Below are 16,405 nucleotides of genomic sequence, written 5' to 3' on the forward strand. Positions count from 1 at the left end.
GCACCACCACTGGTATCATGGATGGACTCTGTCTGATAATGTGAGGACAAAACGTTTATACTGGCATTTGTTCATTAAAAGACAAACGTTCGTTTAATGTATCCTATTCAGGAACTTTTGGATTGCAGTATAATTCAACCCCCACCCACCCCATGCATTTCAATTCAGTAGACAAAGGAATGGATTTTTTCTTCTTCATAATAATAATAATAATAATAATAATAATAATTATTATTATTATTATTATTATTATTATTTTATTTATTTATTTATTTATTTTAGCTGTTCCACCTAGTGGAGACATTAATAAATGTAAGATTCATCAACAGCATTTGACCAAAATTAGTCATTAATGAGTAAAAATGGAAGAAATAGACCACTGAGATTTTCAAGATTCAATTATTTTAAAACGAATATAGTCAAACTATTGCCAGAAATATTGCACTGTTATGAGAATAAAATAAAATTATTACCGGATAAAAATTATACCTTTTTTTGACAAGAACGAAATGCTACTTACCGGATTTATTATTTTTATTTATTTTTTTTATACATTTTTCATGAGGATACAAATCGTATTTAAATTTTAGCATTTGTAATTATTCATTAAAAAAATGCTATGAGACAAAAAAATATTTGTTTAAAAGAATAAAATCCTAATTTACTTGAAAATAAAATGAGAATGCTAAAAACTACGGCTGGATTTAATCGACTAGCTGCTGATTTTATCAGCGAATATTAGCTTTTTTTGGATCATCCATTATATTCATTTATTTTATTTATACATGTTACATTAACTTGTTCCAACAAAAGATGCCCCACCCAACAATTTTTGATAATATTTTTGTTTTTGTTGAAAATGTAAACAAATACTGAAGAACAAAATACTGTAAAACAGTCATGGTCTGCCTGTAATTATTTATTGTTAACATTATGGGACCAAAAAAGAAATTATTTTCTTTATTGTATATTTCTGAGATGGCTGGCAACTAGTCCAGGGTGTACCCCGCCTACTGCCCAAAGCCAGCTGAGATAGGCTCCAGCACCCCCCGCGACCCTTGTGAGGAATAAACAGTCAAGAAGTTGGATGGATGGATATTGGATATTTTTTTAATTAATTTTTTTTATTCTTATTATTATTCTGCCAAATATCAGAATCAGCCTGAAATAAATCCATATCGATTGGGCCCAAGTAAAAAAAATAAAATAAATAAAAAATTAAGGTTTCAAGAGTAATAAAAAGGAAACAATCATATTACCAGAAAAAAAAACTACACAAAAAAGATCATTTGATTGTGAACTTTTTCGTCCATTTGCAACCTTTGCTGGGTTGTTTGCAAACACATCAACAGGTGACGTTCCTCCTAATAAGAGTTAAAGAAGTGAAAATTTCTTTGAGTGGTTTTTGAGCCATGAAGAACGGAAGTGAATGCAAACGATCCCGACGACGAGTGCCGTTCGTAATCTCTGGCCTGTTTTTTTTGTTTTTTTTGTTTTTTGTCCTGTCCGCAGATGACGAGCAGGTGTCGGCGGTCTGAGGCAAAACAAAACTCTTTTGCCGTCCTTCCAAGCGACCAAAAGACTCTCATCATCAAGCTACGTACGTGCCTGCTCTGCCTCCTGGTTGGTGGATTCCTCCCGTTAGCTCCTCCTCCTCCCCCCCTGCCTTAAAGCATCATGGGGGGTTGACGGACCCTGCATGCAAAAAAACAAAAAAAACAAAGAAAATACTGTGAAGAAGAAGACGACGAGGCGGTGAAAGACGACACGACATGCCTGGCACTTTTTGGACGATAAAGACGTTTAAAAATAAAAATAAAAACTACAATGTTGACATCCATCTGCACTAAAAAGAACAAAAAAAAGTAACACAAGCAGCAGACATTTTGAGGACTCTTTCAATCAAACTTTTTGCACTCCTGACCCGCTCCAGGATGTGACGCCAGTATTAACACACGCACACACACGAACGGGACATTTCACACACACACATTTGACGAGCACTTTTGAGCACAAAACCTAGTGGACGCGCTCGTGGACGCCAGGGTAACGATGACCACGTCATCTTCTGCCGCAAAAGCACAACAACAATAACAAAAAAGGGGGCGGATCATAAAAAAAATACAAAATAAACTCAAATCCAGTATGTGGCGCCCTGAGGACTGGACAGCTGTCAATCATCTCCCTCGTTGACATTCACAAGGCAAAATATGAGTGCGAATGTCCAAAACGCCTTACGACTGCACATTCATCATCGCAACAACTTCAACAAGCAGAGTGAAATGATGCCTTATTTGTCCTCAACGCTTCCTTTTGCATCTTCGTGCAAACTCCACCCCCTAAAACACACGCACACAAACACACACAGGTGGACATCCCCGCGATCCACAACTCGAGGACTTGACTGAAGGACTTTTTGTTGTTGTTTGTTTTTGTAGACTTCGGTGGCGAACGAATGGAATAACAGAAAAATAAGGCTGCCAATGCGATCGATGCCGAGGAGCATTAGAGCCACACGGGAATGAGAACCTAAAAAAAATGTTTAAAAACTGCTTACATTTCCATCCCTTTTATTTCAAAATGGGACATTTATGTGAAATTGACGTGCAGAAAATGCACACGGAACAATTGCACTCATTGACTGCCAGCCCAATTCAAATGGATCTTTGACGTCTATAGCCGTCATTGGCACTGAATGAGTTTATGGTTTATACTGGTTTGGTCCATGTCAGAAAATAGGTCAAGATTGTTTTCCAAAATAAATGTTATGGTTCAACACAAATATAATTCAATGATTACTGTTGAGAAGCTAAAATTCATTTCAACAAATTTCATTTAAGGTATCTAAACAATGCATTATACAAAGATTCATTTGAAAATGAATGGATGGCTGTTAATTAGTTGTCAATTGTTGCGCGTCAAAAATCAAGTTGCCTTTTGAAGTTGCAGTATTATATCATAAGGACGTTGTTACCATAAAGTCAGAATGCTGATAATTTCATGACGACCGGCAAGAATGGAGCAACAATATCGTAAAATACTTGCAATTTTTTTCTGAAAATGAAGTTGTCAGTTGTACAAACCCATAATTTAAAGGGACAATCTTCTCTTCTTCTTTTTTTTTTATTTATTTTTTATTTTTTTAACCAAATTAAGTTATAAAAATTTCCAACTTAAATATGTTATGTTACCAGAAGAAGTCATATTCTTTTGGGGATAAAATTTATTAAAATCTATTTTCTTTTTTTTGAAGTAATATTAGTACCCATATAAATGGCAATCATATTACCAGAAATAATTTGTCATGAAATTCAATGGCAACTTGTAAGTCAATGAAAAAATCAGCCTGAAAGGTTACTACAAAAAAAGAATCTTTGTAGAATAAAATTGGAATACTACAAAAAAAACAAAAAAAAAAACAGTTTTTTACCTTTCAATGGCGATCAAATGAAAATATTGCAAGAAAGAAGAGAAAATTGTACAAACAAAATTCTGACTTCTACTTGCTTTAGGACTTCTCTGGTAATACTCTTAAATATGGCGTTTTTTTTGTTTTGTTTTGTTTTGTTTTTGTTTTTTTTGGTACTTTTCAGCAAATTCAACATTTTTCTTGAGTTTTCTTCATTTGTGTTGGCCTCAGGCTCCTCGGGCGAATGTTTTCTCTTTTGGTCCTCCAATTACAGAATCCTGCTGATCACATTGATCAGTTTGGTTTAAAAAAAAAAAAAAAAAAAAGTAATAAAATAAACTAGACTGAATGGGGGAAAGTGTTTTCCACTGCGACACAAAAAAACAAAACAATTCTTTGTTTTTGTGATTTTTATTTTTTATTTTTTTTTGGTTCGTTTTCTACATTTGAAGACGTGACGTTGCACAAAAACGTGTCGGTTTGATGTCGTGGGTAGAACTGCTACTGTTGTGGTAATGATGACGATGATGAAGATGACATTGTGTACATTTTAGCCGGTGATGTTCTCCTTCCCTCGACTACGACTCGCACTTGTATGTCTTTTACAAAGACAATCGATGGAGTACGCGTCGCTCGTTTCTTGTTTCTTTTTTTTCTTTCTTTTTTTTTTTGTATTTTGAATACAATAATTGTAAATATTGGTTCTATTTTTGTTCAAATGTATTATGTTTATGCCTCAACATCCAGTTTGTATGAAGCTGGGAATCAATAAATACTGCATACAGAGTAGTCACTTGAGTTTTGTTTTTTTTTCTCTTCAGGTTTTTTTGGGTAGAGACAGTCAATTACCTTGAAAATGATGTACAAATTTTTAGCCAAATAAGATAACTGCGCAACTCATTTTTGAGTATTTTCAGATGAAAAAAAAAAAAAAATGGAAGTTCAACAAACAGGAAATGTCCTCCTGCCTTGATTCAACCGTTTGATGATTGTGACTGATAATTTTTCTTCGTTATAAAGCAAAGAATATTGTCTGAGTCTGACACTTGAAAATGCTACCTATTTTGTGACTCTTTTGATAGCCCCGCCCCCATGAGCAATTCGCAAAGGAAACATGTTAGCATGTTTTGTAAATATCCCATTACAAAGAAAAACGATAATTCCAACATGGCAAGAAATGTTGTGGAAAAATGTCTAGCATGTCTACTGATCCTTGGGTTATTTTGACAAAAAGTGCTCCGTTGTTTTGTTTTTTTAAAGACACCTGGAAAAGCTTCTAAATTGGATGACGGAAAATGCATAGTTCTCTTTAGGTGCTCTTTCTTTCTACCTCTGACACATTTTTTTTTTTTTTTCCATTGCGCTAAAATGCAGAAAAGTTAATAAAGGACACTTCCTGCCTGCACCGGACAGATAAGTGTGAGTGATGGATGAGCGAACAAAACCAAAGAACAACACCACTTCCACTGCGCAATTAGACGAAACATTGTCATGTGCCTTCGCGGTCGCCAGAGGGCGCCATCCTCTAGGAAAGCGGCCGAGTGTCAAGGTGGGGGTCGCCATTGTGTTTAGGTGCGTGTGGGGGAAATTAAGTGCGTCTGTTTGTGTTAAATGTTTGTTAATTCTCTGTGCGTGTTAAAAATGTGTGCTTGCATGTTGAACGTGTGTGCTGCCCATGATTTCAACACCCCCCTCAAAAAAAGTGGTATGGTCCTCCCTAATTAGCTTCACCTGTCACAAGCAAGCACAATGTATTCACTGGCCAACTTGTTGCGGTACAGAGCTTCCCCTTCGAACGGTATGTGTCATTTATTAGTAGATTGATGTTCTTTTTAGGGCTGATGCAGATTAATAGTTGACAATGTGAATATCTGGAGGCAATATTCATTTGCAGTAGAAGGGAAAAATATTGGTGTCAAACACAAACTGTTCGTCTAAATGCCTTTACTCTCAATACTGAAGAAGTTCCTTTGCAATTAAAAAAAAAAAAAAAAGTTCTCTGCGCCCCCACTATAGTCGAAACACGGCAAACGTTTCGGATTAATTTTACGTTTGTGTAATAAGAACGAAGCAGATTAGGCCAACTGTTTTCCGTCATCCAAAGAGGCGGACATTTTGACATTTTATGTACCAGCGCCCCCCTGTTGTTGTCGATATATATATCAAAGGGTGGGGGCAATATGATGAGAAAAAAGTGGCAAATTTGCCACTTTATAAACTGGCAACTATGATATTGTTAACCCAACTGAAAAGTACATTTTAACAAGTTCTTCCACCGTCGACATTTTGCAAACTGTGACTTGTGTAGCATGAAACATGCGTTTCCTTTCTGCCGGCACTACACTTGACACAAACAGCTGCTCGGTGAGGAAAAAAAAAAAAAGTGGCAAATTTGCCACTTTTTGTCTCGTCATAATGCCCCCCGCCTTTTAAAAAAAAAAATATTTCTACGTGGCCCTATACGCTGTTTTAAAAAAAAAAAAAAAAAAAAAAAAAAACACCCAAAACAAATAAAATATTTTATTGACTTTGTTGGTCAAAATCTGATGTCACAAGTTATTTGTCATCAATGTAATTACGTCTAATTTTGTTAAAAGGTTCCTAATAGGACACTAGTCCATCCCAGCGACACATTTGAGCCAGAGTCCATTATTTTAGCAGGGTCACTGTCCAAACTTTTTCACTTTTGTATGATGTAGGACTTCCAGGAGAAAAAACGATGGTGAGGTGCGGACAAGGTTGGCAACCGAAGATCCAACAATGAGTCCGTGATTAGAAGAGTCTTCAACAGGTGGGCGTGGCTGACAGGCCGAGTGGAAAAACACTGCGAGACTGCACCGGCTGTCTAATGACTCCCCCAAATGTGACAGAAGTTGCCTATTTATTAAGGTAAGCTTCATTTTAAAGGTGTTAAGAAAGCTCCTGTGGTCGAGGATGACATTTATTTTGTTGACATCAATTGGTTCAAATGTGTTCTTGTTTGATTTGACATCAAGCTGGATTTTCTTTGAATTATTGCACACTCACATTCCTCTTGTAATGTGATTTCATTACAAACAAAGTTGTGTGTTACATTTAAATCCATATTTATTGCAACACTTTCAATGTGATTCATTACCGCTCAGTGTTGTTTACCTGACATAACCAACTTTGTAACTCTACAGCAGGGTGTTTGTTTAATTTGCAAAACATTCCTTTTTTTTGTTTTTTTTTTGTTTTGTTTTTGTTTTTTTTGTTTTTTGTTTATTCGTTATGAAATGCAGAACCCCCTCCGATGTTCTACTTCATTTTGCGGGCTTGTCGTCAAGGCGAATATTCAAAATTTAATTAATAGCAGTCGGCTTCTGCATCCCGCAGTTCAAATCTACATTTCACTTCCTTAATCGTCAACTTTTTAAAAATAATTGAAATGATTGTTGCGGCGGTGGAATATTGGAAAATCAAAAGGACGTTTTGGACCTCACGCATGTTTGAGGTCATTATGAAGGAGCTCAATTACACTGGGTACAGTGTTGCGTGACCGTTTCTCCCCCCGATGGCGGGGTTGACTTATGTGAATGTTTCTCGGGATGAAGGAGAGCAGTCGGGCCTCATTAGCAGAAGGTGCGCTAGAAGAAGAGAACGAGGTGGAAAGTTCAGCAGAAAAAGACAAAAAAAGCACAAGGTTGATCAAATGGAAAGGAAGTGCAAGGAGGTCAAAGTTCAAGTGAAGAAATTGTGAAGTTCAGACGGTGAGCGCCTGAATGTGGCAATCACGTCGTTAGGTGATGTCACTGATTGTCACGCCCGGCGATTTGCGCCATATTCTACGTCGGAAGCAGGAACATTTTGTGCGTTGACTCATTTTGTGACTTTGGAACAAAATCAAAACACACTCAAAAATGTTGTGACAATTTGTGTTAAATTGAAAAGTCCTAAAAAATAAAAATAAAAGAAATCTTTACAAAATGACTTCTTAAATAGTCACAAAAAATAATAGTGGGAAAACAAAATGAAAATAATCAATTGTCATTGCTTTTTTAATTAGGCATGCCTTTTTAAAATCAGATAAACAAAATAAAGCTGAAAATGCATGTACTGTATTTCCATATTTTGTGCATTTTTCCCCAAAAGCATCAAAACAATCATATTGTTGCTATGGAGAAAAAAGGGGGGAAAAAGCTTATGTGTATTCGACCCCCACATACTCAGTTTGGAACCCACAGATGTGCATATATATATATATTTTTTTTTCCTCCAGAAAACCTATTTTGAATGTTTGTCAGCATTTTTGGAGGGGAAATTTCTTGGGTTTGTAAGAATTTTTATTTCAAACCTTTTTTCCAATAAGTTTTCCAATAAGAAACAAACCCCCACTTATCATGGAAAAAATGTATATTGAAGGTTTATGATCTTTTTGGAGAATATTTGGGATTTAGAATCCCCCAAATGCATTTAAAGTGCATCTCAACTATATGTAAATTAGTTGCAATATCACCATTCACCACTAGATGGCAGACATGGCTTAGTTGTGCTTACACTGAGTGTACAACTAGTCTCGAGATGTGAGTGTGAAAGCTATTTATTATTTATTTATTTTTGTCTATCTGTGCCCTGCGATTGGCTGGCAACCCATCCAGGGTGTACCCCACTTGTCTTGGCCAAAGTCAGCTGCGATTGGCTCCAGCTCACGTCATGTGACTGTAAAAGTGTCAGTGGGGTCAGTTTGGATGCGTTGACGCGTCCCTGCACGTTTGCGCACTGAGGAAGGTCGAGCCTTCTTCCCTTCATCCGTCACGCTGGTCTTCCTCGCCAAGCCGGTCGTCGGGTCCCGTCATTGTCTGCGGCCGCGTCAATGTTATCAGCACGCCACAGATGCGGCGGCCGGCCTTCAGGGGAGGGGGACGCTCGACTTTGGGCTGTTGTCTAATTGCCCTCGCGGGCGCATACTCGCGCTGTGAGGCTTCGACTCTTTCAAACAATCCCAGTCGGAACAATTCAGTTGGCAACGATGGACTGACGCTGCACTTTTAGAGGACACCACTCGCATGTTTTCAGTTTTCATATCCAGGCTTTTTAATTATGGAATAATAAGTGGGACCCGACCGATTACGGAATTTTTGATTCCAGTATTTGTCACAATAAAATTGCAATAACAGTAATCGGACGATTAATATATATACATTAAGAAAAAAAAAAGTGCACTTTGTTTTTTGTCTTGTTTAGCTAACTTGAATAATTCTGCATTTTTATTACCATGCAGTTGAAGATGCGTGACCTCTTTTGCTGCTTATTGGCGATGCGCGACGTGATTTATCACTCAGGTATTAGTTATCCCATTGGGACAGCGGATCCGCATTAATTACCCTCTTTGAAATGTTTTTTTTTTTTCCCATCATTTTGGGAAACTAATTAGGCTTGGCGTGTGGATACGTTTCCCAGCGCTTTCCCACTGATTGGCTCCAAAATGACTCATTTGCAGACCTTTTTTTTTTTTTTTTTTTTTTTTTCCCCCCTCTGACATGAGAGCTCGGTGCTTCCTTCAAAAAGGTGTCTTGAAAGGAGTCCTGCCGCGCCCCGCCTTGAAAACGCTTGCGCCTTTAATACTGATTTTAAAGTTGAATTAAAGCCACCGATGCACTGGCGTGGCGTCAGAGTGGCTCAGTGCGGGGAGATGGATTCACCCTCATTTGAAGCAAGAATTTGATTGACTTGAACCCCTCAAAGGGGCTCTCACGGGACTTGCTGGAAAGTTCAAAATGTCACACGAAAATAGGTGGAGTGCACTCAAAAACTTGTTTCTAGCTGGGGCCATTTTGGAATGGATGGGGAAACTTGGGAAGCGACACTATTGCAGATTACGTTATGGATAGGATAGCAAACGAGACAGGCTATGATGCTACAATTAGCGAAAAAAAAAATTAAAATTCATCCTCACAATATATTTGTTCATTTAACATAAATACATGTAACTTTTTCCCCAATGTCGGCCGCGTCAATGTTATCGGGGTTTACTTTACTAATGCTAAATGCTATAATTGTAGTTTATCTCGTGTTGATCCCACATTGGAAACATGCCGGTAGAAATATTCGGCTTACGTAGCAACAGTTGGGACTACATTTCCCATGATGCTTGGACACGGAACTAGTGCTAGTTCCGGCATAACCACTGACCTGTATATACGACAGGATAGCCGATAGCCTATACATGCTAGTGCAAGCCGTTGAAGTCACGAGGCGGCCATCTTCCCACCTCGCGAGCAGACTACTGTGTAAACTGTATGCGGAGGACAGATGAGACATATACGGTTAGTATAAGGCTGGAGAAGGGATGGGGGGGGGTTAGTTCCAAGGTGGTCACGTTTTTGTTTTTTTTTAAACAAGAAAAAAAGTGTACGGTATGTGCTGTTTTGAAGACCACCTTTTTCTTTTATCGCACAGTTCCTTAGACCCCAATATTAGATTTGGCAGAGGCATCTTTTGTTGAATTACAGTTAGAATTCTTTAAAGGCAAGGTCTTCCGTTTTCACTCAGGAAAATGCACTATATAAATACAGGATGTATAGGCATGAACTCCTTCTCATTCTACACCTCTGGGCTTCTGTTAATGTGTGGTGGTGATTTTTTTCGAACCCCCCACACCCCCAGCCTCTATTTTGCCATCTTGCTTTTGTTTTGTCAACAGCGGGACGTTCTGTGGACAGATGGTTGTCGATCGATCGATCAGTGGGTATAACGAAAACACGCCTTCTACTGATTAGATGCAGATGTGAATTAGAATGCAAATGTAAATAGGATGGAATTTATGTATTATAAATACATATCGGTATTTATATTCCCTTTTACTGGGTTTAGCATATAAATCGCTGTGACAACTGTGTGATTGACATACACATAGCTAAAAAAAAAATCAGGACTGTCCTGATGAAAAAGGGATGTCTGCTCAAGTTACTTTTGTGGACTATTATTGTGATTATTATTTTTTTCTTTTACTTTTTTCAAAGGTGGGTTTGGAACGTATCTATGTATATGTATGTATAAATTAAGAAGTTGGAGTCGAAAGAGTGTCAATGCGGCAGCAACTGCCACTCGTTGACCTCTTTTCAAAGTTGATATGAGATTGATATAATACCATGTTCTCTTTTTAATCCCCTCAAAGCAGCCCCCCTGCCGGTGAATTATCACCTCATCTTCGGCACGCGCGCAGCATCTCACTTCATTTCCCTCCATTGTTCTTTATCTGCCGTGAAAGCCTTGCGAGACCCCCGCCCCTCCCCCCACCCGTGATGAAAGCGCCACTAAATGAATCGTCACCGAATGTGAATGGGAAAGTGTCAACTTTTATTGGCTCTTGGCTGCCGCTTCACCAATCTATCCGCAGGATTACCTGGGGGCCGCCAGTATAAGATGGGACGGGATGCGCCGCCCGCCACCTGAGGCTCATAGCCAATCAGAACCGTGCTCATCCGGGGAAAATCAAATCCACATTTGCATGCGCATGTGACCACTTTCTACCGGCAATAACTCAATTTTTACTCTATATGTGGAGAGTTTTTTTTTTTTTTTTCCCCCACCATAGAAGCGTAATCAAATATCATACTTCAACTCTCTAAAAATGCAAGAGAATAGCAAAAATCTGCGAGCAATCATCTTTACAAAAAGCTTTGTAATTGCTCTTAAATACCACCAGATGGCAGCAACACACTTTTTTTTTTTTTCTGCTATTAGACGAAACTTTGGCCAGGCTGAATGAAGCTCCTCCTTTGATTTCAACATAGTTCATTGGCAACAATATGCCAACCAATGGCACCGATGCTATGTTTTTATATTAGACATGGCTTTGGCTTGAAAACAAAAACAGCATTTTTTTTTTCCAGCCAATAACAGTTAAAACCAAGAAGCGACGAATACATTTTAAAACCCGAAATATAGCCCAAAATGCTTTAGAATTCCAATAACTAAAAATGATAATTTCAATAATAAAAAAAAATATTTATAAATTTGTGTCAGTAAGGTGTGTCGAGTCCGTATGTGTTTCAGATTCATGTTTCAAATCCAAGAACCCCACCTCTTTTTTTTTTTTGTTAGTTTTAATTGCTTTTTATAGAAAGTTTTAGTTTTTATTTTGTTTTAATTACTTTACTCTTTTTTTTTTTTTTTTTTTTTGTAACATTTGAAATACTAAATATTAAAAAAAATAGCTCAATAAGTATAATGTAAAAACTGTAATCCTCCTTCTGTAGCTTGGGAGCTACAGCAATACCTAAATAGCAATACCTAAATCAATAAATTTAAAATGAACCCCAACAGCTCATGTCTGATATTGATAAAAAGAACGAAAACCTTTTAGCTACAATTATAGTTTTATAAACCTAAGATTCTTTAAAAAAAAAAAAAAAAAAATGACCGTCTTCTTGGCCAGGAACTGTTAGATGCTCGGGTCATTTTGTGATGCTGACGCAACCATTTTCTTGCAGCAGTATCTGGTTGAAGACATGCTGCTTTTCTGACACACTCCGTATACGACAAACTATTTTTAGAGCAAATACGAAGCAATACAAAGAAATTTTGAACTTTGAAAATGGATCTTAAAGTCAGAAAGGCAGAAAATATTTGCATATAGTGAGATTTATTTACATATTAAGCCAAGTCAGGTATTAAGAGCGTCATTTGCATTCATCTACACTCCCAACACATTTTGTCCGGCTCTCATTATTTTCCTCCTCGGTTCCATTAATTTCTTTAATGCCTTCCAGTGCAAGGGCAAACAATACATCATAAATGCTTGCATAATGAAAAAAATTAATTCTCTCATTTATTTATTTATTTTTTTACTCAAAAGACCTTGTGAAATAAATATTCATTGCAGTAAAAAAACAAAAGTTTTATTCACATTCCTAGCACGTTCAAGTGAAGCGATAATACCTGTTGTGTGATATTATGACTTTCAAATACCAAACTAAAGAGTATTTTGGATTTTCCACTTTTGCTGTTAAAAGTGGACCAGCCCAGTGTTGTTAGTGTCAGCATCTAACACCTCAGATATTTGGGCTGTCAATTGCTCACATTTTTTTTCAGTATACACAAAAGTTGATTGATTCAAAACATGAACTCCACGTTTTGCTTTTTCTTTGGCTTTCCTCGTCATGAATGAGTAGTTCAACTTAATATTTTACAGTTGATAAAGTCTCTTTAAGCTTGTATCACAACCTCACCGTCTCCATTTCCAGCTGTTCTCGACTGTGAAATTCATCACGTCACCTATTAGCAGCTGCTGTTTTTGTTTTTTGTTTTTTTTGTTTTTCTCTCTCCTTTTTCTTGTCCCCAGACGTGACAAGCCCTAACACATGATGAGACACTGAATAATTAAAAACCTGCCTGGGAGGACTCGTAGAAATTCAAGCAACAAGATATAGCATTAAGCCCGTGCGTAGTCTTTGAGGACTCAAAGAACTGCTTTCGTTAAAATGACTTCTAAACTTTTGAGTTTGAACATTGGGAAAAAGCATGTCCCTACTTTCTAACATTAGACTCCACAATGAATTACAATATTTGAAGTCCTTTGGAAATTATATATTTACTTGGTCCATAAAATCCAAAATATCAGAGCGACTGTTCTGATATTTTCAGAGGTCTGGTGTGGGCATAAGTAAAGATGTTCTTATCTGTTTTGGTGACAATTAATTGCACATTTGTAATATTATGCGACGTGAAGCTTTCTTTTTTTTCTTTTTTCTTTTTTTTTCCTGTTTAAGCGAGACTGTCCCGCATGCCACTTTAGCGCAGTAGACCCTCGTTGTTTACAAAAACGTACACGGACTATTTTTACGGCCGTTATGCCAAATTACGAAATGCAGCCAGCAACAGACACAAACTCACAATTTACTTGCCTACCCACAATAATGGCTATCAAACAAACAATATCACACTAGCCATACATATTTTAATGTCTACACAAATATAGCTTTTTGATATAATGATTAAAAAAAAAGAAAATAATATATATATATATATATATATATATATATATATATATATTTTGCTTCCCAGTTCTGAGGTCTCCGGTTCGAGTCCAGGCTCGGACCTTCCTGGGTGGAGTTTGCATGTTCTCCCCGTGCCCGCGTGGGTCTTCTCCGGGTACTCCGGTCTCCTCCCACATTCCAAAGACATGCATGGCAGGTTAATTGGGCGCTCCGAATTGTCCCTAGGTGTGCGTGTGAGTGTGGATGGTTGTTCGTCTCTGTGTGCCCTGCGATTGGTTGGCAACCAGTCCAGGGTGTCCCCCGCCTACTGCCCAGAGCCAGCTGAGATAGGCGCCAGCAGCCCCCCGCGACCCTTGTGAGGAATAAGCGGTCAAGAAAATGGATGGATGGATATATATATATATATATATTTTTTTTTTAAGAGATCCGTGCCTGAAGTGCAGTGGCACGGCCGCCTATGGCCCACCCATGGGTACGGGCCTGGTCCACAGGAAATTGCATCATTCAGATCTGCTGCAGGCCAAATGTAAGTGCACTCATTTATTTTTCAAAATATTTTAACTACGCACGTTTTAGTGGGGTTAAATCTCAGTCCCGTGACCTAAATTAGTTTTGTTGTTGAATCACTTCAATGTACTGCTATTTGCATTGGGTGACCAGATGATGAAATTAAAAACGGGATGCCCCAATTTCACTAAAAATTAAGTATACAATTGGTTCTCACCAAATTTAATCAATAGTCGGTCTTTGTCAACTGGAGGGCTTGTGGGGGAATCTTGTTGTGTTGTGTACTTATTACTTTAGCTAATGCTAAATGCTATTTTGGTTGAAATGTGCCGTTGACCTCACACCGTTTAACCTCATTGTAGCAATTTACAAAATATGCCGCTAAAAAGCTTAGCTTGCGTTGGGTCTAACACCCGGTGACTACAGTATTAGGATAATAGGACTACCTTTCCCATCATTCTTATACAGGAAAGCAGGAAGTAGTTTTAGTGTCAGTATGACGAAAACGTGCTTGTTTGTGAGTAGATGGGGATGAGAATGAGAACCTAAATGGAATGTGAAGGTAAATAGGATGGAATTTAAGAGTTAAATTTGTGTTTTTTTTTTTATGTCATCTAGTCACTCTTATCTTAGCATATCTGCTATTTAGCCACACTGCTATAAAACATCGTTCACTAACTATGCGAAAACACTCCTTTTACTTTCAGTCATGTTACTCAAATGAAGAGTTTCAAGACAATTCATGACAAAAAAAACATAAAGGTGGCCTGACCTGAAGTGAGTTTACAGTCTTGTAGTATGCTGATTGACTTGAATTCCAGACTGTCCAGAAATACTCACTTCATCTCTTTTTAGCCTAAACAGCTTCCTTGTTTTTATTTACACGTAACACGCAAGGCACTAAAGCATACTTGTAATAAGAGATACTAAATGTGTCGTTATTTTTATGAGCGCCATCATGGCTTCTTCATGGTCGAGTGCTCATTATTAGTACGGTTATGGAGATGAGAGCGAGCGTTAATAGTTGCACACAAAAAAATAGTGGCCGGGGACTTTTATTAACTCGGCGCGCAGATGGTGGGAGGCCTTCATTAACACGTTGTTGGAATATCAAACAATTTTAGCAGGATATTAAAACACCAGTGAAGTGAAGCTCGAGTTCATAATCAAATTGAAACATCTTTTAAATAGCATTGCTAACGTTTTGTGTAAACGGGAACAGCATGTTAAAACTTAAACATAGACACGTAGCGGACGCTATTGTTTGCACTGATGAACTTATCCGTATTGTTTGGTGGGAAGTTTACCTGAGGTTAGTACTGGTAGAATAACCACCCGTTTATGTGAGGGAGGTATTTATTAGTCATAAGTGGCTGATACACCCGGACGCTAATTGTGGAGTCTATTAGCGAGACGGCCACTATTAGCGTTAACATGATAATCATGCAAATCTCACAAACAAGGTAGCGCTCACATTTTAAGTCACCTGATTTGCATCTGCGTCAACATCCGGAAATTTATGGAGCCGCTTAATTCTTTAGTACCACCTCCGTTTCCGCCGCCAGATAAGCACTTGCTAATTGGCTGCTTCTTCTCGACCAAGATAAATGCCACAGATCAGCGATTGCCGCCTTTTGCACGGGGTAATAATGAGCTCATAAAGATAAGCATCGCGAGGGAAACTTGAGTACAGGACGTCGTTGTGGTCTCCTCGCACGTACGTCCCTCTGCTATTAGTTTTCCTTAATGTGACTTGTTTCATAAATATAAAATATGCCCACAAGAAACCTTGCATGAGCTTTGTTAGGCATGTGTGGACGCTCTTCACTGATGCAACTTGATCATCTTGCCAGCAAGTCCCGAGGCACCGTTGTGGTCTTTTATGACTTTGTGTGTCTGCAATATTTGCTTCTTTGCAATGAAATCATGTACTCAAGGTTCTCTCCTTGTAGGTTTTTATAAATACATGCCCATAAGGATATTGAGGTTCATGGACCCTGGACTAGGGAGGGAACACGGCTTGCCCCAGCAAAATGAAGTTGCACTCTTTGTGTGTGCGGGTGCCTGTCTGACAATAGGGTACGATACCTAGTTTGTTATTGTTTGTTTCTTTGTCTGCTATACTTTTGCTTTTCTTAGTGTAAAGTCTTTATCAAGACATGTGTCTTAACGACAGTTTGTACTTGGAATGTTCCCAAATAAGTGAAAATACGGATGTTTGTTAATCTTTTTTTCTTTTTCTTTGTCAGAAATCCTTCCTGACTCTGCCCTGCCCTCTGTTTCAAAATCATTTAGCAAACTGTGTTATATAGGAGAGCTAGTCATACCTCAAGTCAACAGGTTCGGAAGGGCTTTCCAGAGCTCTAGTAGTCCTTTAGTCTGTATGCTATGAATAATAATCGAAAAACTAAATATATTCAATCAAATCCCCTTGAAACTGTCGCTCGTTTTTTGGCTACCGGTAGTCGGGCTTTTAAAATGTATGAGCCACAACAAAGCATCCCAAGTGGCACCACAAAATCAAATT

General features: G+C 38.0%; 1 protein-coding gene and 1 long non-coding RNA gene across 13 annotated transcripts in view; both read left to right on the top strand.

Annotated features, from left to right (window-relative positions):
* The window catches only part of rapgef2b (Rap guanine nucleotide exchange factor 2b), an 89,994-nt gene extending 85,796 nt beyond the window's left edge, over positions 1-4,198 (top strand). For all 12 annotated transcript variants that reach the window (XR_013284880.1, XR_013284877.1, XR_013284878.1 and 9 more), the window contains one exon: positions 1,513-4,198. Coding sequence is in view for 1 of the 12 variants with exons in the window: in XM_077531500.1 (XP_077387626.1) it covers positions 1,513-1,538 (26 nt within the window). In the remaining 11 variants the exon portion in view is untranslated. The remainder of the gene's footprint in view (positions 1-1,512) is intronic.
* Positions 4,199-5,149: 951 nt separating this feature from the next.
* On the top strand, positions 5,150-16,099 carry LOC144025326 (uncharacterized). Its single transcript, XR_013284834.1, has 4 exons — positions 5,150-5,207; positions 6,109-6,298; positions 13,794-13,897; positions 15,831-16,099. It is a non-coding gene; the product is annotated as an uncharacterized LOC144025326 (long non-coding RNA).
* Positions 16,100-16,405: the final 306 nt, after the last annotated feature.

Source organism: Festucalex cinctus, chromosome 9 (assembly GCF_051991245.1).
Source record: "Festucalex cinctus isolate MCC-2025b chromosome 9, RoL_Fcin_1.0, whole genome shotgun sequence".
Classification (NCBI taxonomy): Eukaryota; Metazoa; Chordata; class Actinopteri; order Syngnathiformes; family Syngnathidae; genus Festucalex; species Festucalex cinctus.